The 24168-nt window shown below is 44.8% G+C and overlaps 1 protein-coding gene across 1 annotated transcript in view; it reads left to right on the plus strand.

Moving 5' to 3' along the window:
• Nucleotides 1–20752, plus strand: part of LOC311140275 (carbonic anhydrase 14-like) — a gene marked incomplete at both ends in the record, with an annotated part of 42664 nt that extends 21912 nt beyond the window's left edge. The window contains 9 exons of the mRNA XM_084175254.1: nucleotides 10946–11091; nucleotides 12592–12687; nucleotides 12918–12984; nucleotides 13238–13395; nucleotides 13800–13923; nucleotides 15385–15408; nucleotides 15523–15607; nucleotides 16646–16699; nucleotides 20656–20752. Coding sequence (XP_084031380.1) covers nucleotides 10946–11091; nucleotides 12592–12687; nucleotides 12918–12984; nucleotides 13238–13395; nucleotides 13800–13923; nucleotides 15385–15408; nucleotides 15523–15607; nucleotides 16646–16699; nucleotides 20656–20752 — 851 coding nt within the window. The remainder of the gene's footprint in view (nucleotides 1–10945; nucleotides 11092–12591; nucleotides 12688–12917; nucleotides 12985–13237; nucleotides 13396–13799; nucleotides 13924–15384; nucleotides 15409–15522; nucleotides 15608–16645; nucleotides 16700–20655) is intronic.
• Between the last annotated feature and the right edge of the window lie 3416 nt (nucleotides 20753–24168).

Consider the following 24168-nt stretch of genomic DNA (forward strand, 5'->3'; position numbering starts at 1 on the left):
GCTGACTCCATCACTAAAAACAGACATACAGGTAACTACAGCAACCATGCTGACTCCATCACTAGCAAAATACACACAGGTAACTACAGCAACCATGCTGACTCCATCACTAACAACATACAGGGAACTACAGCAACCATGCTGACTCCATCACTAACAACAGACATACAGGTAACTACAGCAACCATGCTGATTCCATCACTAACAACATACATACAGGTAACTACAGCAAGCATACTGACTCCATCACTAACAACATACATACAGGTAACTACAGCAACCATGCTGACTCCATGACTAACAACATACATACAGGTAACTACAGCAACCAGGCTGACTCCATCACTAAAAACAGACATGCAGGTAACTACAGCAACCATGCTCACTCCATCACTAACAACATACATACAGGTAACTACAGAAACCATGCTGACGTCATCACTAACAACATACAGGTAACTACAGCAACCATGCTGACTCCATCACTAACAACAGACATGTAACTACAGCAACCATGCTGACTCCATCACTAACAACATACAGGTAACTACAGCAACCATGCTGACTCCATCACTAACAACAGACAGGTAACTACATCAACCATGCTGACTCCATCACTAACAACATACAGGGAACTACAGCAACCATGCTGACACCATCACTAACAACATACAGGTAACCACAGCAACCATGCTGATTCCATCACTAACAACAGACATACAGGTAACTACAGCAAGCATACTGACTACATCACTAACAACATACATACAGGTAACTACAGCAACCATGCTGACTCCATCACTAACAACATACATACAGGTAACTACAGCAGCCAGGCTGACTCCGTCACTAAAAACAGACATGCAGGTAACTACAGCAACCATGCTCACTCCATCACTAACAACATACATACAGGTAACTACAGAAACCATGCTGACGCCATCACTAACAACATACAGGTAACTACAGCAACCATGCTGACTCCATCACTAACTACAGACAGGTAACTACATCAACCATGCTGACTCCATCACTAACAACATACAGGGAACTACATCAACCATGCTGACTCCATCACTAACATCAGACATACAGTTAACTACAGCAACCATGCTGACTCCATCACTAACAACAGACATACAGGTAACTACAGCAAACATGATGACACCATCACTAACAACATACAGGTAACTACAGCAACCATGCTGACTCCATCACTAACAACAGACATACAGGTAACTACAGCAACCATGCTGACTCCATCACTAACAGCAGACATTCAGGTAACTACAGCAACCATGCTGACTCCATCACTAACAACATACATATAGGTAACTACTGAAACCATGCTGACGCCATCACTAACAACATACAGGTAACTACAGCAACCATGCTGACTCCATCACTAACAACATACAGGTAACTACAGCAACCATGCTGACTCCATCACTAACAACATACAGGGAACTACGGCAACCATGCTGACTCCATCACTAACAACAGACATACAGGTAACTACAGCAGCCATGCTGACTCCATCACTAACAACAGACATACAGGTAACTACATCAACCATGCTGACTCCATCACTAACAACATACAGGTAACTATAGCAACCATGCTTACTCCATCACTAACAACAGACATACAGGTAACTGCAGCAAGCATACTGACTCCATCACTAACAACATACATGTAACTACAGCAACCATGCTGACTCAATTACTAACAACATACATACAGGTAACTACAGCAAGCATACTGACTCCATGACTAACAACAGACATATTTGTAACTACTGCAACCATGCTGACTCCATGACTAACAACATACATACATGTAACTACAGCAACCATGCTGACTCCATTACTAACAACATACATACAGGTAACTACAGCAAGCATACTGACTCCATCACTAACAACAGACATACAGGTAACTACAGCAACAATGCTGACTACATCACTAACAACATACAGGTAACTACAGCAACCATGCTGACTCCATCACTAACAACAGACATACAGGTAACTACAGCAACCATGCTGACTCCATCACTAACAACATACAGGTAACTACAGGAACCATGCTGACTCCATCACTAACAACATACATAAAGGTAACTACAGCAACCATGCTGACTCCATCACTAACAACAGACATACAGGTAACTACAGCAACCATGCTGACTCCATCACTAGCAACATACACACAGGTAACTACATCAACCATGCTGACTCCATCACTAACAACATACATGTAACTACAGCAACCATGTTGATTCCATCACTAACAACTTACATACAGGTAACTACAGCAAGCATACTGACTCCATCACTAACAACATACATACAGGTAACTACAGAAACCATGCTGACGCCATCACTAACAACATACATACAGGTAACTACTGAAACCATGATGACGCCATCACTAACAACATACAGGTAACTACAGGAACCATGCTGACTCCATCACTAACAACATACATATAGGTAACTACTGAAACCATGATGACGCCATCACTAACAACATACAGGTAACTACAGCAACCATGCTGACTCCATCACTAACAACAGACATGTAACTACATCAACCATGCTGACTCCATCACTAACAACATACAGGGAACTACGGCAACCATGCTGACTCCATCACTAACAACATACATACAGGTAACTACAGCAACCATGCTGACTCCATCACTAACAACATACAGGGAACTACAGCAACCATGCTGACTCCATCACTAACAACAGACATACAGGTAATTACAGCAACCATGCTGACTCCATCACTAACAACATACAGGGAACTACAGCAACCATGCTGACTCCATCACTAACAACATACATACAGGTAACTACAGCAACCATGCTGACACCATCACTAACAACATACAGGTAACCACAGCAACCATGCTGATTCCATCACTAACAACAGACATACAGGTAACTACAGCAAGCATACTGACTACATCACTAACAACATACATACAGGTAACTACAGCAACCATGCTGACTCCATCACTAACAACATACATACAGGTAACTACAGCAGCCAGGCTGACTCCGTCACTAAAAACAGACATGCAGGTAACTACAGCAACCATGCTCACTCCATCACTAACAACATACATACAGGTAACTACAGAAACCATGCTGACGCCATCACTAACAACATACAGGTAACTACAGCAACCATGCTGACTCCATCACTAACTACAGACAGGTAACTACATCAACCATGCTGACTCCATCACTAACAACATACAGGGAACTACATCAACCATGCTGACTCCATCACTAACATCAGACATACAGTTAACTACAGCAACCATGCTGACTCCATCACTAACAACAGACATACAGGTAACTACAGCAAACATGATGACACCATCACTAACAACATACAGGTAACTACAGCAACCATGCTGACTCCATCACTAACAACAGACATACAGGTAACTACAGCAACCATGCTGACTCCATCACTAACAGCAGACATTCAGGTAACTACAGCAACCATGCTGACTCCATCACTAACAACATACATATAGGTAACTACTGAAACCATGCTGACGCCATCACTAACAACATACAGGTAACTACAGCAACCATGCTGACTCCATCACTAACAACATACAGGTAACTACAGCAACCATGCTGACTCCATCACTAACAACATACAGGGAACTACGGCAACCATGCTGACTCCATCACTAACAACAGACATACAGGTAACTACAGCAGCCATGCTGACTCCATCACTAACAACAGACATACAGGTAACTACATCAACCATGCTGACTCCATCACTAACAACATACAGGTAACTATAGCAACCATGCTTACTCCATCACTAACAACAGACATACAGGTAACTGCAGCAAGCATACTGACTCCATCACTAACTACATACATGTAACTACAGCAACCATGCTGACTCAATTACTAACAACATACATACAGGTAACTACAGCAAGCATACTGACTCCATGACTAACAACAGACATATTTGTAACTACTGCAACCATGCTGACTCCATGACTAACAACATACATACATGTAACTACAGCAACCATGCTGACTCCATTACTAACAACATACATACAGGTAACTACAGCAAGCATACTGACTCCATCACTAACAACAGACATACAGGTAACTACAGCAACAATGCTGACTACATCACTAACAACATACAGGTAACTACAGCAACCATGCTGACTCCATCACTAACAACAGACATACAGGTAACTACAGCAACCATGCTGACTCCATCACTAACAACATACAGGTAACTACAGGAACCATGCTGACTCCATCACTAACAACATACATAAAGGTAACTACAGCAACCATGCTGACTCCATCACTAACAACAGACATACAGGTAACTACAGCAACCATGCTGACTCCATCACTAGCAACATACACACAGGTAACTACATCAACCATGCTGACTCCATCACTAACAACATACATGTAACTACAGCAACCATGTTGATTCCATCACTAACAACTTACATACAGGTAACTACAGCAAGCATACTGACTCCATCACTAACAACATACATACAGGTAACTACAGAAACCATGCTGACGCCATCACTAACAACATACATACAGGTAACTACAGAAACCATGCTGACGCCATCACTAACAACATACAGGTAACTACAGCAACCATGCTGACTCCATCACTAACAACATACAGGTAACTACATCAACCATGCTGACTCCATCACTAACAACATACAGGGAACTACAGCAACCATGCTGACTCCATCACTAACATCAGACATACAGTTAACTACAGCAACCATGCTGACTCCATCACTAACAACAGACATACAGGTAACTACAGCAAACATGATGACACCATCACTAACAACATACAGGTAACTACAGCAACCATGCTGACTCCATCACTAACAACAGACATACAGTTAACTACAGCAACCATGCTGACTCCATCACTAACAGCAGACATTCTGGTAACTACAGCAACCATGCTGACTCCATCACTAACAACATACATATAGGTAACTACTGAAACCATGATGACGCCATCACTAACAACATACAGGTAACTACAGGAACCATGCTGACTCCATCACTAACAACATACATATAGGTAACTACTGAAACCATGATGACGCCATCACTAACAACATACAGGTAACTACAGCAACCATGCTGACTCCATCACTAACAACAGACATGTAACTACATCAACCATGCTGACTCCATCACTAACAACATACAGGGAACTACGGCAACCATGCTGACTCCATCACTAACAACATACATACAGGTAACTACAGCAACCATGCTGACTCCATCACTAACAACATACAGGGAACTACAGCAACCATGCTGACTCCATCACTAACAACAGACATACAGGTAACTACAGCAACCATGCTGACTCCATCACTAACAACATACAGGGAACTACAGCAACCATGCTGACTCCATCACTAACAACATACATACAGGTAACTACAGCAACCATGCTGACACCATCACTAACAACATACAGGTAACCACAGCAACCATGCTGATTCCATCACTAACAACAGACATACAGGTAACTACAGCAAGCATACTGACTACATCACTAACAACATACATACAGGTAACTACAGCAACCATGCTGACTCCATCACTAACAACATACATACAGGTAACTACAGCAGCCAGGCTGACTCCGTCACTAAAAACAGACATGCAGGTAACTACAGCAACCATGCTCACTCCATCACTAACAACATACATACAGGTAACTACAGAAACCATGCTGACGCCATCACTAACAACATACAGGTAACTACAGCAACCATGCTGACTCCATCACTAACTACAGACAGGTAACTACATCAACCATGCTGACTCCATCACTAACAACATACAGGGAACTACATCAACCATGCTGACTCCATCACTAACATCAGACATACAGTTAACTACAGCAACCATGCTGACTCCATCACTAACAACAGACATACAGGTAACTACAGCAAACATGATGACACCATCACTAACAACATACAGGTAACTACAGCAACCATGCTGACTCCATCACTAACAACAGACATACAGGTAACTACAGCAACCATGCTGACTCCATCACTAACAGCAGACATTCAGGTAACTACAGCAACCATGCTGACTCCATCACTAACAACATACATATAGGTAACTACTGAAACCATGCTGACGCCATCACTAACAACATACAGGTAACTACAGCAACCATGCTGACTCCATCACTAACAACATACAGGTAACTACAGCAACCATGCTGACTCCATCACTAACAACATACAGGGAACTACGGCAACCATGCTGACTCCATCACTAACAACAGACATACAGGTAACTACAGCAGCCATGCTGACTCCATCACTAACAACAGACATACAGGTAACTACATCAACCATGCTGACTCCATCACTAACAACATACAGGTAACTATAGCAACCATGCTTACTCCATCACTAACAACAGACATACAGGTAACTGCAGCAAGCATACTGACTCCATCACTAACAACATACATGTAACTACAGCAACCATGCTGACTCAATTACTAACAACATACATACAGGTAACTACAGCAAGCATACTGACTCCATGACTAACAACAGACATATTTGTAACTACTGCAACCATGCTGACTCCATGACTAACAACATACATACAGGTAACTACAGCAAGCATACTGACTCCATCACTAACAACAGACATACAGGTAACTACAGCAACAATGCTGACTACATCACTAACAACATACAGGTAACTACAGCAACCATGCTGACTCCATCACTAACAACAGACATACAGGTAACTACAGCAACCATGCTGACTCCATCACTAACAACATACAGGTAACTACAGGAACCATGCTGACTCCATCACTAACAACATACATAAAGGTAACTACAGCAACCATGCTGACTCCATCACTAACAACAGACATACAGGTAACTACAGCAACCATGCTGACTCCATCACTAGCAACATACACACAGGTAACTACATCAACCATGCTGACTCCATCACTAACAACATACATGTAACTACAGCAACCATGTTGATTCCATCACTAACAACTTACATACAGGTAACTACAGCAAGCATACTGACTCCATCACTAACAACATACATACAGGTAACTACAGCAACCATGCTGACTCCATCACTAACAACATACATGCTTGTAACTACAGCAACCAGGTTGACTCCATCACTAAAAACAGACAGGTAACTACAGCAACCATGCTGACTCCATCACTAACAACATACAGGGAACTACAGCAACCATGCTGACTCCATCACTAACAACAGACATACAGGTAACTACAGCAACCATGCTGATGCCATCACTAACAACAGACATACAGGTAACTACAGCAACCATGCTGACTCCATCACTAACAACATACAGGTAACTACAGCAACCATGCTGTCTCCATCACTAACAACAGACAGACAGGTAACTACAGCAACCATGCTGACTCCATCACTAACAACATACACGTAACTACAGGAACCATGCTGACTCCATCACTAACAACATACATAAAGGTAACTACAGCAACCATGCTGACTCCATCACTAACAACAGACATACAGGTAACTACAGCAACCATGCTGACTCCATCACTAGCAACATACACACAGGTAACTACAGCAACCATGCTGACTCCATCACTAACAACATACAGGGAACTACAGCAACCATGCTGACTCCATCACTAACAACATACATATAGGTAACTACAGAAACCATGCTGACACCATCACTAACAACATACAGGTAACTACAGCAACCACGCTGACTCCATCACTAACAACTTACATACAGGTAACTGCAGCAAGCATACTGACTCCATCACTAACAACAAACATAAAGGTAACTACAGCAATCATGCTGACTCCATGACTAACAACAGACATATTTGTAACTACTGCAACCATGCTGACTCCATGACTAACAACAGACATACAGGTAACTACAGCAACCATGCTGACTCCTTTACTAACAACAGACATACAGGTAACTACTGCAACCATGCTGCCTCCATGACTAACAACAGACATACATGTAACTACAGCAACCATGCTGACTCCATTTCTAACAACATACATACAGGTAACTACAGCAAGCATACTGACTCCATCACTAACACCAGACATACAGATAACTACAGCACCCATGCTGACTACATCACTAACAACATACAGGTAACTACAGCAACCATGCTGACTCCATCACTAACAACAGACAGACAGGTAACTACAGCAACCATGCTGACTCCATCACTAAAAACAGACATACAGGTAACTACAGCAACCATGCTGACTCCATCACTAGCAAAATACACACAGGTAACTACAGCAACCATGCTGACTCCATCACTAACAACATACAGGGAACTACAGCAACCATGCTGACTCCATCACTAACAACAGACATACAGGTAACTACAGCAACCATGCTGATTCCATCACTAACAACATACATACAGGTAACTACAGCAAGCATACTGACTCCATCACTAACAACATACATACAGGTAACTACAGCAACCATGCTGACTCCATGACTAACAACATACATACAGGTAACTACAGCAACCAGGCTGACTCCATCACTAAAAACAGACATGCAGGTAACTACAGCAACCATGCTCACTCCATCACTAACAACATACATACAGGTAACTACAGAAACCATGCTGACGTCATCACTAACAACATACAGGTAACTACAGCAACCATGCTGACTCCATCACTAACAACAGACATGTAACTACAGCAACCATGCTGACTCCATCACTAACAACATACAGGTAACTACAGCAACCATGCTGACTCCATCACTAACAACAGACAGGTAACTACATCAACCATGCTGACTCCATCACTAACAACATACAGGGAACTACAGCAACCATGCTGACTCCATCACTAACATCAGACATACAGTTAACTACAGCAACCATGCTGACTCCATCACTAACAACAGACATACAGGTAACTACAGCAAACATGATGACACAATCACTAACAACATACAGGTAACTACAGCAACCATGCTGACTCCATCACTAACAACAGACATACAGGTAACTACAGCAACCATGCTGACTCCATCACTAACAGCAGACATTCAGGTAACTACAGCAACCATGCTGACTCCATCACTAACAACATACATATAGGTGACTACTGAAACCATGCTGACGCCATCACTAACAACATACAGGTAACTACAGCAACCATGCTGACTCCATCACTAACAACAGACAGGTAACTACAGCAACCATGCTGACTCCATCACTAACAACATACAGGGAACTACAGCAACCATGCTGACTCCATCACTAACAACATACATACAGGTAACTACAGCAACCATGCTGACTCCATCACTAACAACAGACATACAGGTAAGTACAGCAAACATTCTGACACCATCACTAACAACATACAGGTAACTATAGCAACCATGCTTACTCCATCACTAACAACAGACATACAGGTAACTGCAGCAAGCATACTGACTCCTTCACTAACAACAAACATAAAGGTAACTACAGTAATCATGCTGACTCTATCACTAACAACATACAGGTAACTACAGCAACCATGCTGACTCCATCACTAACAACATACAGGGAACTACAGCAACCATGCTGACTCCATCACTAACATCAGACATACAGTTAACTACAGCAACCATGCTGACTCCATCACTAACAACAGACATACAGGTAACTACAGCAAACATGATGACAACACCACTAACAACAAACAGGTAACTACAGCAACCATGCTGACTCCATCACTAACAACAGACATACAGGTAACTACAGCAACCATGCTGACTCCATCACTAACAGCAGACATTCATGTAACTACAGCAACCATGCTGACTCCATCACTAACAACATACATATAGGTAACTGCAGAAACCATGCTGACTCCATCACTAACAACATACAGGTAACTACAACAACCATGCTGACTCCATCACTAACAACAGACATACAGGTAACTACAGCAACCATGCTGACTCCATCACTAACAACAGACATACAGGTAACTACAGCAAACATTCTGACACCATCACTAACAACATACAGGTAACTATAGCAACCATGCTTACTCCATCACTAACAACATACATACAGGTAACTGCAGCAAGCATACTGACTCCATCACTAACAACAACATAAAGGTAACTACAGCAATCATGCTGACTCCATCACTAACAACATACAGGGAACTACAGCAACCATGCTGACTCCATCACTAACAACATACATACAAGTAACTACAGCAACCATGCTGACTCCATCACTAACAACAGACATACAGGTAACTACAGCAACCATGCTGACTCCATCACTAACAACATACATACAGGTAACTACAGAAACCATGCTGACGCCATCACTAACAACATACAGGTAACTACAGCAACCATGCTGACTCCATCACTAACAACATACAGGTAACTACAGCAACCATGCTGACACCATCACTAACAACATACATGTAACTACAGCAACCATGCTGACTCCATTACTAACAACATACATACAGGTAACTACAGCAAGCATACTGACTCCATGACTAACAACAGACATATTTGTAACTACTGCAACCATGCTGACTCCATGACTAACAACAGACATACATGTAACTACAGCAACCATGCTGACTCCATTACTAACAACATACATAAAGGTAACTACAGCAAGCATACTGACTCCATGACTAACAACAGACATACATGTAACTACAGCAACCATGCTGACTCCATGACTAACAACAGACATACAGGTAACTACAGCAAGCATACTGACTTCATCACTAACAACAGACATACAGGTAACTACAGCAACCATGCTTTCCCTCCCTCACAGTGATGGTTCCTCTCCCAGACTGGATGGGTGTAGAGGGGCTGCCCTGGCAGTTCACGGCCGTCCAGATGCACCTGCACTGGGGCAATGGAGCCCCGGGGGCTGGGGGCAGCGAACACACCATCAACAGTCAGAATACCTCTGCAGAGGTGAGTCACAATGTGTGTGTGTGTGTTTGGAGGGGGGCGGGGTGTGAGGGGTATTGGTGGGTGAGAGTGCACGAGTGTGTGTGTGTGTGTGCACACGCACGTGTGTGTTTCTACGCCTGCATGGGTAAGGACATGTGTACGTGCCAAATTGTATATCCAGGCAGGTTGCAGTATTAAGCACTTCAGTTGAGAAACCATACTATAATCCTATTAAATATTATACAAAAAGACTAAACAGCAATCCAGACTTTTAACTAATCTGGTTTACACTAGCCATAGTAGGAGAAAACAAACCTGAAAATAAAAGTTATTGGAGAATAAGTGTTTGAATTATGTTAATTAATTGGGGAGTGGAATTAAATCTGATTGAAATTGTTGTAAATACTTCAGGATTAGAAATAGATTTCAACTGGCAAGCATGCCAAATAAAAGCCTCTCAAACACCTACAGTATACACAGTATACACAGGAAGGGGAACCAACTTACTAATGTTGGCAGTGTATTTACTGTACCGCAACAACACACACACACACACACACACACACACACTCTCTCTTTTGGAACTTGGAACAGTTCTCTGTGGGAAGGGAATGAAGGGAATGTAGAACATGCAGTGGATCTGCAAAAATGGCTGGAGAGGTGATGGAGTGAGTGATGGAGAGAGAGAGAGAGAGAGAGAGAGAGAGAGAGAGAGAGAGAGAGAGAGAGAGAGAGAGAGAGAGAGAGAGAGAGAGAGAGAGAGAGAGAGAGAGAGAGAGAGAGAGAGAGAGAGAGAGAGAGAGAGAGAGAGAGAGAGAGAAAAATGAAAGAGTGAAAGCTTGAGTGAATGGGGAGAATGAAAATAATAGAGAATGGGGAGAGTGGAGGGGGTTGGAGAATTTGTGTGAGTGAAAGAGAGATAGAAAGAGAGAGAGAGAGTGAGCGAAAGAGTGAGAGAGGGTAGACGGATGTATTGCTAAACTCTGTTTGTTGATGTACGAGCTTTGAACAAAAGTAGACTAATCCATCCATTGGTAATCTAGATACTCCTGTACATCGGTGAGAAACAAGTGGACATGTTGGCATGCGTGTGTGTGTGCATTTTCAGTTCAGAGTTTGGACGATTAACTCAGATCCTGTCCATCTGCTACTGCACAGGTATGCCTACAGAGAGAGAGAGTGAGAAGGAGGGACAGAGAGAGAGAGAGAGAGAGAGAGAGAGAGAGCGAGAGGGGGAGGGACAGCGAGAGACGGAGAGAAAGAGAGAGAGAAGCGGGAGAGGGGAGAAGGAAAGAGGAGCCACAATAAATACAAGTTTGAAAACATGGACGAGACGCTCCATGCTTTGGTTACACACTATTACAATTAGTCTCTATCTCATTTACTCACTCCCTTTCTCTTTGTATATCCCCCCTCCCTCTCTCGATCACGCTCTCATTCCCTCTCCCTGACTCTCTCTTTCTTCCATCTGACCCCTATGTAAACGAATGAAGCAGCTAACCATGTTCCCTCTCTGTGTAGCTACACGTGGTGCACTACAACTCAGAGCTGTACCCTAACATGTCAGTGGCTATGACCCAGCAGGATGGACTGGCAGTACTGGGAGTCCTCATAGAGGTAGGACTATTACATCACAACTAACTGACAATCACATCAACCACTGGATACATTACATACTTCAAAAGTGTTGTATTTGTATTCTTTACAATTGGTTACAAATTCCTTTTATTTACGTTATATTTCTTCAGTTGGAAAATCTTCACATCACCAGATTAGTAAGAAAGGCTTTCTGAATGTATAGTAAAGCATGTAGACTTGACCTAAAGGGAAGATGTGTGATCTGTCAGACAGGTGAGGAGGCTAACCCGGCTTTTTGGAACATTCTCAACTACCTGGGTCGCGTCAGACACGCAGGTGAGACAGCTGTCAATCAAAGTACACTTTAACCAATCAGCATTATTATTACAGCTACCTTCTAGCAATTTTACCGTTCAAATTACATTGGTATCCACGACTACAGTAGTTTATGGGGATTCTCTGGTTTCTTATGGAAGTGCCAAACAGCACCGCTGTGAGCCCCCAGGAATCAAACCCTGTACCTCTCCTCTAACCTTCATCCCTCCATTCCTCCCTCCATTCCTCCCTCCGTTCCTCCCTCCGTGGTCAGGTCAGAGTGTGTCCATCCCAGCCTTTGATGTCCAGTCCCTCCTGCCCTCTGACCTGGGGCGGTACTACCGATACAATGGCTCACTCACCACCCCTCCCTGCTTCCAGAGTGTCCTCTGGACCCTCTTCACAGAGACCGTCAAAATCTCACACACACAGGTGAGGGAAGGTGTGTGTGTGTGTGTGATGGTGAGATACTTATGCACTTTGCTTGAATTCAAAGCATCACTATGTCCTCCTCTTCTCTTCTCCCCCTCTTCCCTCCTGTCTTCCTTCTCTTCCTCCCATTCCTCCTCTCTTCCCTCCTGTCTTCCTTCCCTTCCTCTCATTCCTCCTCTCTTCCCTCCTGTCTTCCTTCCCTTCCTCCCATTCCTCCTCTCTTCCCTCCTGTCTTCCTTCCCTTCCTCTCATTCCTCCTCTCTTCCCTCCTGTCTTCCTTCCCTTCCTCCCATTCCTCCTCTCTTCCCTCCTGTCTTCCTTCCCTTCCTCCCATTCCTCCTCTCTTCCCTCCTGTCTTCCTTTTCTTCCTCTCTTCCTCCTCTCTGTCCTCCCTTCTTCCTCAGATGATGAAGCTGGAGACAGTGCTGTATGCCAGTAAGGAGGATGCTGACCGTGTCGTCATGCAGGACAACTACCGTACACCTCAACCACTTAACGACCGGACCATCCTCTCATCTTTCCCATTAGGTAGGGGGGGATAGATAGAGAGGGTGAAAGAAGGAGAGATGACCTTTCACCATGGCGTATTTTATTCACACAGAACATCCCTTTGTAAACAGTGCATTAGGAACAGCCTTGCTCCAGTGTTTCACTCCCCTGCTATCTCTCTCTATGTTCTCTAACGCAACCACTCTGACCCTCAGAACACAATGAACACCCATGTCCCCATTCATTAAGACAGGTGTCAGAGAGACTGGCATAATGCTAACATGTTAACAGCAGCAGGGCAAGTGCTAGCCTCGTAGCTAACAGCAGCATCAGCAAGAAGAGCATGGGGCGGGCGAGCCTCGCACCGTGACCACTAATAACATTTCACCAAACAGTATTAGTGGACACGGTGTGGGGCTCGGGGTGGACATGTGGAGAAAGGCTAGCACTAAGCACTAGCGTAGCAAAGAGAGGAATATGGTGAGAACTGTGGAAATGTCAAGGGTTACTGACTGTGAAAGAGATAAAGAGGGGGATAAGGAGGGGGGGCAGAGAAAAGGAGAGAGACAGGGGGGGGATTGCGGGAGCGATAGGGAGAAAGAGAGAGAGATAGAGAGAGAGATAGAGAGAGAGGAGTTGTAAATGAGAGGGAGGTCTGTTTGTTTACCAGTTGGCTGATTCGTTTTTGCAAAATCTGTTCTCTAAACACTGACACTATTGTTGTCACATGACAAGAGAGGAAGAGCGAGAGATGGAGTGAGAGAGAGAGAGGAGGGAGAGAGAGAGAGAGTGTGAGTGAGAGAGAGAGAGATGGAGGGAGAGAAAGAGAGAGAGAGGTAGAGGGAGAGAGAGCGAGAGAGCGAGAGAGAGAGGTAGAGGGAGAGGGAGAGAGAGAGAGAGAGAGAGAGAGAGAGAGAGAGAGAGAGAGAGAGAGAGAGAGAGAGAGAGAGAGAGAGAGAGAGAGAGAGAGAGAGAAAGAAAGAGAAAAAGAGCAGATCACAAAGACAAAGGAGAAAGAAGTTGTGCAAAGTGTTGCCCATGGCTGATTAAACTGAGAGGGAGGCCTATGACAACACCACAGGAAGCTGGTGAGAGGAGGACGGCTCATAATAATGGCTGGGGTGGAGTGAATGGAATGGTATCAAACTCATGGAAACCGCGTGTTTGATACCATTCCATCCCGCCCATCCTCTCCAATTAAGATACCACCAGCCGCCTGTGGACAACACTCATTCCAAAGACTACAGAACACACCATAGATATGTAATCATTTCCCTGTAGGCCTACTAAATGTTAATTGAACATTAATTCCAAATGAATTACAGTACGTCGACTGCATAAACAAAGTAGCACAGTAGTATTTTACATGAACCCTCTGTCATACAGGCTTCATATCATTATCATGTCAAACCGTTATGCCTGTTATTCTGTAGGCCTTATGACAGAAGTCCAGGTAATAAGACAGTGCTCTAAATAACATATTCCTTTTCCCATTTGCAGAATCAGTGAAGGTGTACACTGCCGGTAAGACGTGGACATTCATAGTTTATTCATTATTAATGTAGGCCTCTGGTGAATGTATATATTTTCATGTTTGATGTATTAGTTGTAATATTTCTCTATCTATGTCTGTCTCAGGCGAGATCACAGCGATAGTAATAGGAGCTCTGTGCGGCTGCGTTGGTCTGGCTGTCATCATTCGCTTCATAGTGAAGACTATACGGTAAGGCACTGAGCTGTTAAATGGGGTTTCTTAGCTTACTAGCCTGCCTGAGTGCTATTACAACAGAGTTATCTGAAGTTGAAACAGTATGGTCAACCAGACTATTGTTATGCTGGTTACCTGTGTTTATCATAGTGCAGTATGAAACTGTGGTATGCTTTGATCCAAAATGTCCTGGGTTTCTTTTTGTTCTTTGGTGTCTCAATCTTCACATCTCTCTTGGCAGATTTTTCAAACACCTGCACAATGAAAGGGTCTTGGTAAACAGGTGGAATCCTCCATAATACCTGATACCTACTGCATACATGACCAATACTACATGTTCATAAACCAAATAAATACTACTGCCAGTGTTCTATATGACAGGGTTCCAATTACAGGGATGTCTGGAGATGCTAGCCACTCCTATAATTAAAGTTTTGGCACCCCTTGAATTGTTAAAAAATATATATATGTGGGCTCCCCCATCAGTGGACCTCCAAGAGTCAATGTGTAATTTGAACCCTGTTCAAAAAAACGTTACTATGTTAACCACCAGTGATTGGTAGATTCCCCGGCATATATGCTCAGGTCTAGGATCAGTTTGTTACTCCAATCCTAACCGTAACCATCAGGAGGTAAAAACACACAACTGACCTTAGATCAGTGCTCAGGGCAACTTCATCCTCTACCGTCTGATTGCTTTGACTGTGTGATAATTGCCCCATTCTTAATCAACCCTTTGTCCCTACATTATGCACTGTACATTTAGATCCAACAGTCTCGCTTGCCAGGCTTAATGCCAAAGACACGTGGTTGGGAATGAGACTAAGATCTGAGATGATTGGATAGGTGTAAGGAATGTGGCAAAAGGTTCACCCAGCCCACACCATACTGTCAATAACTATCTAATTATTTCAGATCTACAAAATGTGCTGAGGAGAAGGATGAAGGGTCGGTTTGGGGCATGATTGTTGCCCTTTTAACGTGATTGTGTCTGTCTATGATGTGATTGTTTGTGTTTCCTGGTCACATGACACTGTGTTTTCATCACGACAGCTCCACCTCTAGCTGGGACGTCCTGCCCAGCGTCCGGCCCGCCCCCGTGCCCAGGTCACCAATCAGATTATGACCTTTGACCTTCAACCCTTTAACCCTACTCCCTGATTTGACTCCCCATCATCTGCCTTCGATTCTAACAGTCTGTCCCTGGCTAGAGATAACTCCTAGCTCCCCTAAACCTTGGTGTGTAGCCTCCAGATCTGAAGAAAGCGCATAGATGTGTCGTTAAAATTGGTCTCAGTTGAGCTCATTTTACTTTTAGCATTTGATTTACCTATCTAATTCCTTAAGATCTGCAAACACCAAACTGGTCGGGGCTAGGAGTTGTTTTCTGGACTGGGACTCTAGAAATTCCAACATCATTTATGTATTATCCTAAAGAATCCTAATCCATTCCTGTAATCCTGTTATTCTAGGAAATTTCACAAGTCATCTGTTTAGATTGTTGTGTCTTTAAATTCAGTGTTGGACTAATTATAACACGTTTTCTCCCTCCCAATAACTTTTTAATGCTGTAGCTTCCCACTGGGCACACACTGGTTGAATCAATGTTGTTTCCACGTCATTTACATTTACATTTACGTCATTTAGCAGACGCTCTTATCCAGAGTGACTTACAAATTGGTGCATTCACCTTATAGCCAGTGGGATAACCACTTTACAATATGTTTTTTTTTTCTTTCTTTGGGGTGGGGTAAGGGGGGGGTAGAAGGATTACTTTATACTATTCCAGGTATTCCTTAAAGAGGTGGGGTTTCAAGTGTCTCCGGAAGGTGGTGAGTGACTCCGCTGTCCTGGCGTCGTGAGGGAGCTTGTTCCACCATTGGGGTGCCAGAGCAGCGAACAGTTTTGACTGGGCTGAGCGGGAACTGTGCTTCCGCAGAGGTAGGGGGGCCAGCAGGCCAGAGGTGGATGAACGCAATGCCCTCGTTTGGGTGTAGGGACTGATGAGAGCCTGAAGGTACGGAGGTGCCGTTCCCCTCACAGCTCCGTAGGCAAGCACCATGGTCTTGTAGCAGATGCAAGCTTCAACTGGAAGCCAGTGGAGTGTGCGGAGGAGCGGGGTGACGTGAGAGAACTTGGGAAGGTTGAACACCAGACGGGCTGCGGCATTCTGGATGAGTTGTAGGGGTTTAATGGCACAGGCAGGGAGCCCAGCCAACAGCGAGTTGCAGTAATCCAGACGGGAGATGACAAGTGCCTGTATTAGGACCTGTGCCGCTTCATGTGTAAGGCAGGGTCGTACTCTCCGAATGTTGTAGAGCATGAACCTACAGGATTGGGTCACCGCCTTGATGTTAGCGGAGAACGACAGGGTGTTGTCCAGGGTCACGCCAAGGCTCTTTGCAATCTGGAAGGAGGACACAACGGAGTTGTCAACCGTGATGGCGAGATCATGGAACGGGCAGTCCTTCCCCGGGAGGAAGAGCAGCTCCGTCTTGCCGAGGTTCAGCTTGAGGTGGTGATCCGTCATTCACACTGACATGTCTGCCAGACATGCAGAGATGCGATTCGCCACCTGGTTATCAGAAGGGGGAAAGGAGAAGATTAGTTGTGTGTCGTCTGCGTAGCAATGATAGGAGAGGCCATGTGAGGATATGACAGAGCCAAGTGACTTGGTGTATAGCGAGAATAGGAGAGGGCCTAGAACTGAGCCCTGGGGGACACCAGTGGTGAGAGCACGTGGTGCGGAGACAGATTCTCGCCACGCCACTTGGTAGGAGCGACCGGTCAGGTAGGACGCAATCCAAGAGTGAGCCGCGCCGGAGATGCCCAACTCGGAGAGGGTGGAGAGGAGGATCTGATGGTTCACAGTATCAAAGGAAGCAGACAGGTCTAGAAGGACAAGAGCAGAGGAGAGAGAGTTAGCTTTAGCAGTGCGGAGAGCCTCCGTGACACAGAGAAGAGCAGTCTCAGTTGAATGACCAGTCTTGAAGCCTGACTGGTTTGGATCAAGAAGGTCATTCTGAGAGTGATATCAAGAGAGTTGGCTAAAGACGGCACTCTCAAGAGTTTTGGAGAGAAAAGAAAGAAGGGATACTGGTCTGTAGTTGTTGACATCGGAGGGATCGAGTGCAGGTTTTTTGAGAAGGGGTGCAACTCTCGCTCTCTTGAAGACGGAAGAGACATAGCCAGCAGTCAAGGATGAGTTGATGAGCGAGGTGAGGTAAGGGAGAAGGTCACCGGAGATGGTCTGGAGAAGAGAGGAGGGGATAGGGTCAAGCGGGCAGGTTGTTGGGCGGCCGGCCGTCACAAGTCGCAAGATTTCATCTGGAGAGAGAGGGGAGAAAGAAGTCAAAGCATAGGGTAGGGCAGTGTGAGCAGGACCAGCAGTGTCATTTGACTTAACAAACGATGATCGGATGTCGTCAACCTTCTTTTCAAAATGGTTGACGAAGTCATCCACAGAGAGGGAAGAGGGGGTGAGGGGGAGGAGGATTCAGCAGGGAGGAGAAGGTGGCAAAGAGCTTCCTAGGGTTAGAGGCAGATGCTTGGAATTTAGAGTGGTAGAAAGTGGCTTTAGCAGCAGAAACAGAGGAAGAAAATGTAGAGAGGAGGGAGTGAAAAGATGCCAGGTCCGCAGGGAGTCTAGTTTTCCTCCATTTCCGCTCGGCTGCTCGGAGCCCTGTTCTGTGAGCTCGCAATGAGTCGTCAAGCCACGGAGCAGGAGGGGAGGACCGAGCCGGCCGGGAGGATAGGGGACATAGAGAGTCAAAGGATGCAGAAAGGGAGGAGAGGAGGGTTGAGGAGGCAGAATCAGGAGATTGGAGGGAGAAGAATTGAGCATAGGGAGGAGATGATAGGATGGAAGAGGAGAGAGTAGCGGGAGAGAGAGAGCGAAGGTTGCGACGGCACATTACCATCTGAGTAGGGGCAGAGTGAGTAGTGTTGGAGGAGAGCGAGAGAGAGAAGGATACAAAGTAGTGGTCAGAGACATGGAGGGGAGTTGCATTGAGATTAGTAGAAGAACAGCATCTAGTAAAGATGAGGTCAAGCGTATTGCCTGCCTTGTGAGTAGGGGGGGACGGTGAGAGGGTGAGGTCAAAAGAGGAGAGGAGTGGAAAGAAGGAGGCAGAGAGAAATGAGTCAAAGGTAGACGTAGGGAGGTTAAAGTCACCCAGAACTGTGAGGGGTGAGCCATCCTCAATGAAATGATGTTGAACCAACGTTGAATCGACGTTGAATTGTCTTCTGTGCCCAGTGAGTTTCTAGTAGATAATAATTAAAAGGCTTCAAAGTTCAGTAAATGTTTTCGAGGGAATGATGGAGTGAACGGATCAATGACTCAACAGAGGAGTGTGACGTAGAAACTTTCTACGTCACACTCCTCTGTTGAGTCATTGATCCGTTCACTCCATCATTCCCTCCAAAACATTTACTGAACTTTGAAGCCTTTTAATTATTATTACAATAGATGATTTGATAGATGCTTTATTTAGTCTGTTTACTTTTCTTCATTCTATTTTCAGTCTGTCTGTCTGTCTGTCAGTCAGTATCTCTGTCTGTCTGTCTGTCTGTCTGTCTGTCTGTCTGTCTGTCTGTCTGTCTGTCTGTCTGTCTGTCTGTCAGTCAGTCTCTCTGTCTGTCTGTCTGTCTGTCTGGCAGTCTGTCTGTCAGTCAGTCCGTCCGTCCGTCCGTCTGTCTGTGTTAGTCTGTCTGTCTGTCAGTCAGTCTATCTGTCTGTCTTCTCCATACCTTTATTCTTTGTTGTCGTTTGGTTCTTTTACACACAGATCTACCATTGAGATGTTTCCCAACAAGCACAAATCCATGCAGTTATTTAGTGTATCATAGTAAATGTAGTGTTACCTCCATATTATTGACTGTATGGATGTACAGTGCCAGGAAGTCTATAGGAGAAAGTGACCTCTGCTGGATGATTGAGTAAACTGCTATAAAATACAGTGCTAACAACAGAGGGAGTATGACATACAGCAGGATCAATGAGTTTTCATGCCATGTAGTTCCATTGATGAGACGGACTGCCTGTGCCCTCTGACCTGTAGGACTAAGGAGCCAGGGAAGGAGCTGAAACAGGACGTGGCCCTCAACACAACCTCTGAACCAGGAAAGAAAGAAGATCCTGTCCCCACCTCAGTCTGAGACCAATCAGAGACCTCCATGAATGATCCATCCCCCCCTCCCACCAACACCACATTCCACCCTCCGAAGGGCATGGATGAGTGCCTCTATAGCTCTGGTCCAGAGGAGGCTGGTGGGAGGAGGTATGGGAGGACAGGCTCATTGTAATGGCTGGAATGGAATAAATGGAGCAGTATCAAACACATCAAACATATGGAAACCATATTTCACTGCGTTCCATTTATTCCATTCCAGCCATTATAATGAGCCAACCCTCCTATAGCTCCTCGCACCAGCCTCCTCTTCTCTGGTCCATGTGTCTGTCTGGATGGCCTTTTGGGTGAATGCATGGTCTGTTATGGTCTACCTGAATGCATGATACTCTTTTCTATCCACGTTCTGCTCTTCCTGTCCTCTCCTTCGGGGCCTCATAGGTAGTTCAGGATGACATCATCACTTGCAACTGCCATGCGAGACACACCTCCAAAACACAGGACGGAATAGTAGAAACATGTAATTGTAGACTGTATAGTCCAAACCATGTGATTCTGAATGCAGTCCTGCACATTCCTTGCCAGTAGAAGGGCTGTGTGTGTGTGTGTGTGTGAGTGTGTGTGTGTGTGTTGCTGATGAGTGTGTGTGGGTACAAGGGGAGGATCATTGGTGTCTGGGTTGTGTCTCTTGTGGTGTGTGTGTGTGTGTTGCTTGTCTGAATTCAGCTGTAAATACATTAAGCATCAAAATAAAGTAGTTGAATGACGATGTTGCTTTGGTCAGTGTGATGTTCAGACACTGCTGTAGGAAAAGGGGTGTAGTACACATGGATGAACACTAGGTGGAGTAAGAGTTGATAGACCCAAGATGCAGTAGTTTCTACTTCCCTATGTGCACACACACACGAAGACCACCACACACACACATAAACAAAGACGCACCATTATAATATACTTTAACCGATTATGCAGCAAAGGTTCTAAACTTGCTGCAACTGTATTAAGTGATATCCATCCACCTACCATCTATCAATCCATCTATCATCCATCTATTCACTTCTTCACATCAAATCAAATCAAATCAAATTGATTGGTCACATGCGCCGAATACAATAGGAGCAGACATTACAGTGAAATGCTTACTTACAGCCCTTAACCAACAGTGCATTTATTTCTAACAAAAAAAGTAAAAATAAAACAATAACAAAAAAAGTGTTGAGAAAAAAAGAGCAGAAGTAAAATAAAATAACAGTAGGGAGGCTATATATACAGGGGGGTACTGGTGCAGAGTCAATGTGCGGGGGCACCGGCTAGTTGAGGTAGTTGAAGTAATATGTACATGTGGGTACAGTTAAAGTGACTATGCATAAATAATTAACAGAGTAGCAGCAGCGTAAAAAGGATGGGGTGGGGGGGCAGTGCAAATAGTCCGGGTAGCCATGATTAGCTGTTCAGGAGTCTTGTGGCTTGGGGGTAGAAGCTGTTGAGAAGTATTTTGGACCTAGACTTGGCACTCCGGTACCGCTTGCCGTGCGGTAGCAGAGAGAACAGTCTATGACTAGGGTGGCTGGAGTCTTTGACAATTTTGAGGGCCTTCCTCTGACACCGCCTGGTATAGAGGTCCTGGATGGCAGGAAGCTTGGCCCCAGTGATGTACTGGGCCGTACGCACTACCCTCTGTAGTGCCTTGCGGTCGGAGGCCAAGCAGTTGCCATACAAGGCGGTGATGCAACCAGTCAGGATGCTCTCGATGGTGCAGCTGTAGAATTTTTTGAGGATCTGAGGACCCATGCCAAATCTTTTCAGTCTCCTGAGGGGGAATAGGCTTTGTCGTGCCCTCTTCACGACTGTCTTGGTGTGTTTGGACCATGATAGTTCGTTGGTGATGTGGACACCAAGGAACTTGAAGCTCTCAACCTGTTCCACTACAACCCCGTCGATGAGAATGGGGGCGTGCTCAGTCCTCTTTTTTTTCCTGTAGTCCACAATCATCTCCTTTGTCTTGGTCACGTTGAGGGAGAGGTTGTTGTCCTGGCACCACACGGCCAGGTCTCTGACCTCCTCCCTATAGGCTGTCTCATCGTTGTCGGTGATCAGGTCTGTGTTACTTAATTGGCAAAGAAACAAAATCCAACTCTGCCTTGATTGGGTTGTATCCATTTCCATCCCTTCCTACTTTATCAGTGGTCAGAGAAACACAGAGATCCATGGCCATCTCCAAGGATCAGTTTCCTCTCCCCTCATCCCCCACTCCTCTTCTCTCGTTCACAGCCTGGGGGTGAAAACGGATGGAATGCTGGAGGTGTTAGTGTAGGGCAGATAGGATTACTCCTTCCTTCTCAGGTTGGGCATTAGTATCACTCTGGTGGGGTTGTACCTGGATGTTTGTTACATCTTACGCTCTTCTGTGTGACATCCAGACTGTGTGACATCATTAGTGGTCTGAACATGATGAATTTGACAAGATAATTATTCCCCTACTCCTCAATTCTCTCTGTCTCTCTCTGTCTCTCTCTGTCTCTCTCTCTCTCTCTCTCTCTCTCTCTCTCTCTCTCTCACACTCTCCTCCCTCTCTCTGGTCACTGACACCTCTTCCCCTTTCCTGGATGCCACTCCCAACCGCCCTGGGGATGGACAAACGGATGGACGTACTCAGTCACACTTGGCACCTGTGTCCCATGAATAGTTAAGGAGGGGTTTGGTGACGATCAGGTCTTAACTGAGATTAGAACACCCAGCAGGATTCAGTCCAGGCACCAGGCAGGGCTCTGGATCTCCCCAGGAGGCAACAACAATCAGCAGGAGGTGCAGGAGGCAGGACCAGGGGGTACAGCACGTGGCATGATGCCTACACTGTGGTGGAAACGTAGACTTGGGTGGAAGGGAGAAACAAAGTAAACGACTGTAAATCGGTGGATAAACAAACAAACTAATTAGACCTCTGCGCCTGTGTGTATTCGTCCATTCGGATGTGTATGTATATACAGTATGGAGAGGAAACATTGTAGCTGTGTTGTGTGTTGGTGTTTTGCTGAGGTGTTTACACACTGTAATGCACCTTCACCTTCCTATAGATATAACACTACCTGACACAGGTGAGAGTACACGTGTCCTCTGCATGCTGAAGCCCATAGAATAGCTGGCCTACAGTAGAGTGGATTGTGTAGGGTGGTAGGGACATTGGGTGATAAAGTAGGGGGGTAGAGTAGAGGGCATGGGGGATAAAGTAGGGTCCATTGAGTAGGACTCATAGCAGAGAGAGAGAGAGAGAGAGAGAGAGAGAGAGAGAGAGAGAGAGAGAGAGAGAGAGAGAGAGAGAGAGAGAGAGAGAGAGAGAGAGAGAGAGAGTCATAGATCTGGAAAAAGTGTAATCCATGTAAACTGCCTGCTATAGATATAGAATTTAGACTTAGTTTGACCACAAAACAATCAAAATGAAAGAAA

This window comes from Coregonus lavaretus (assembly GCF_964263955.1).
Source record: "Coregonus lavaretus genome assembly, chromosome: 13".
In the NCBI taxonomy this organism is placed as follows: domain Eukaryota; kingdom Metazoa; phylum Chordata; class Actinopteri; order Salmoniformes; family Salmonidae; genus Coregonus; species Coregonus lavaretus.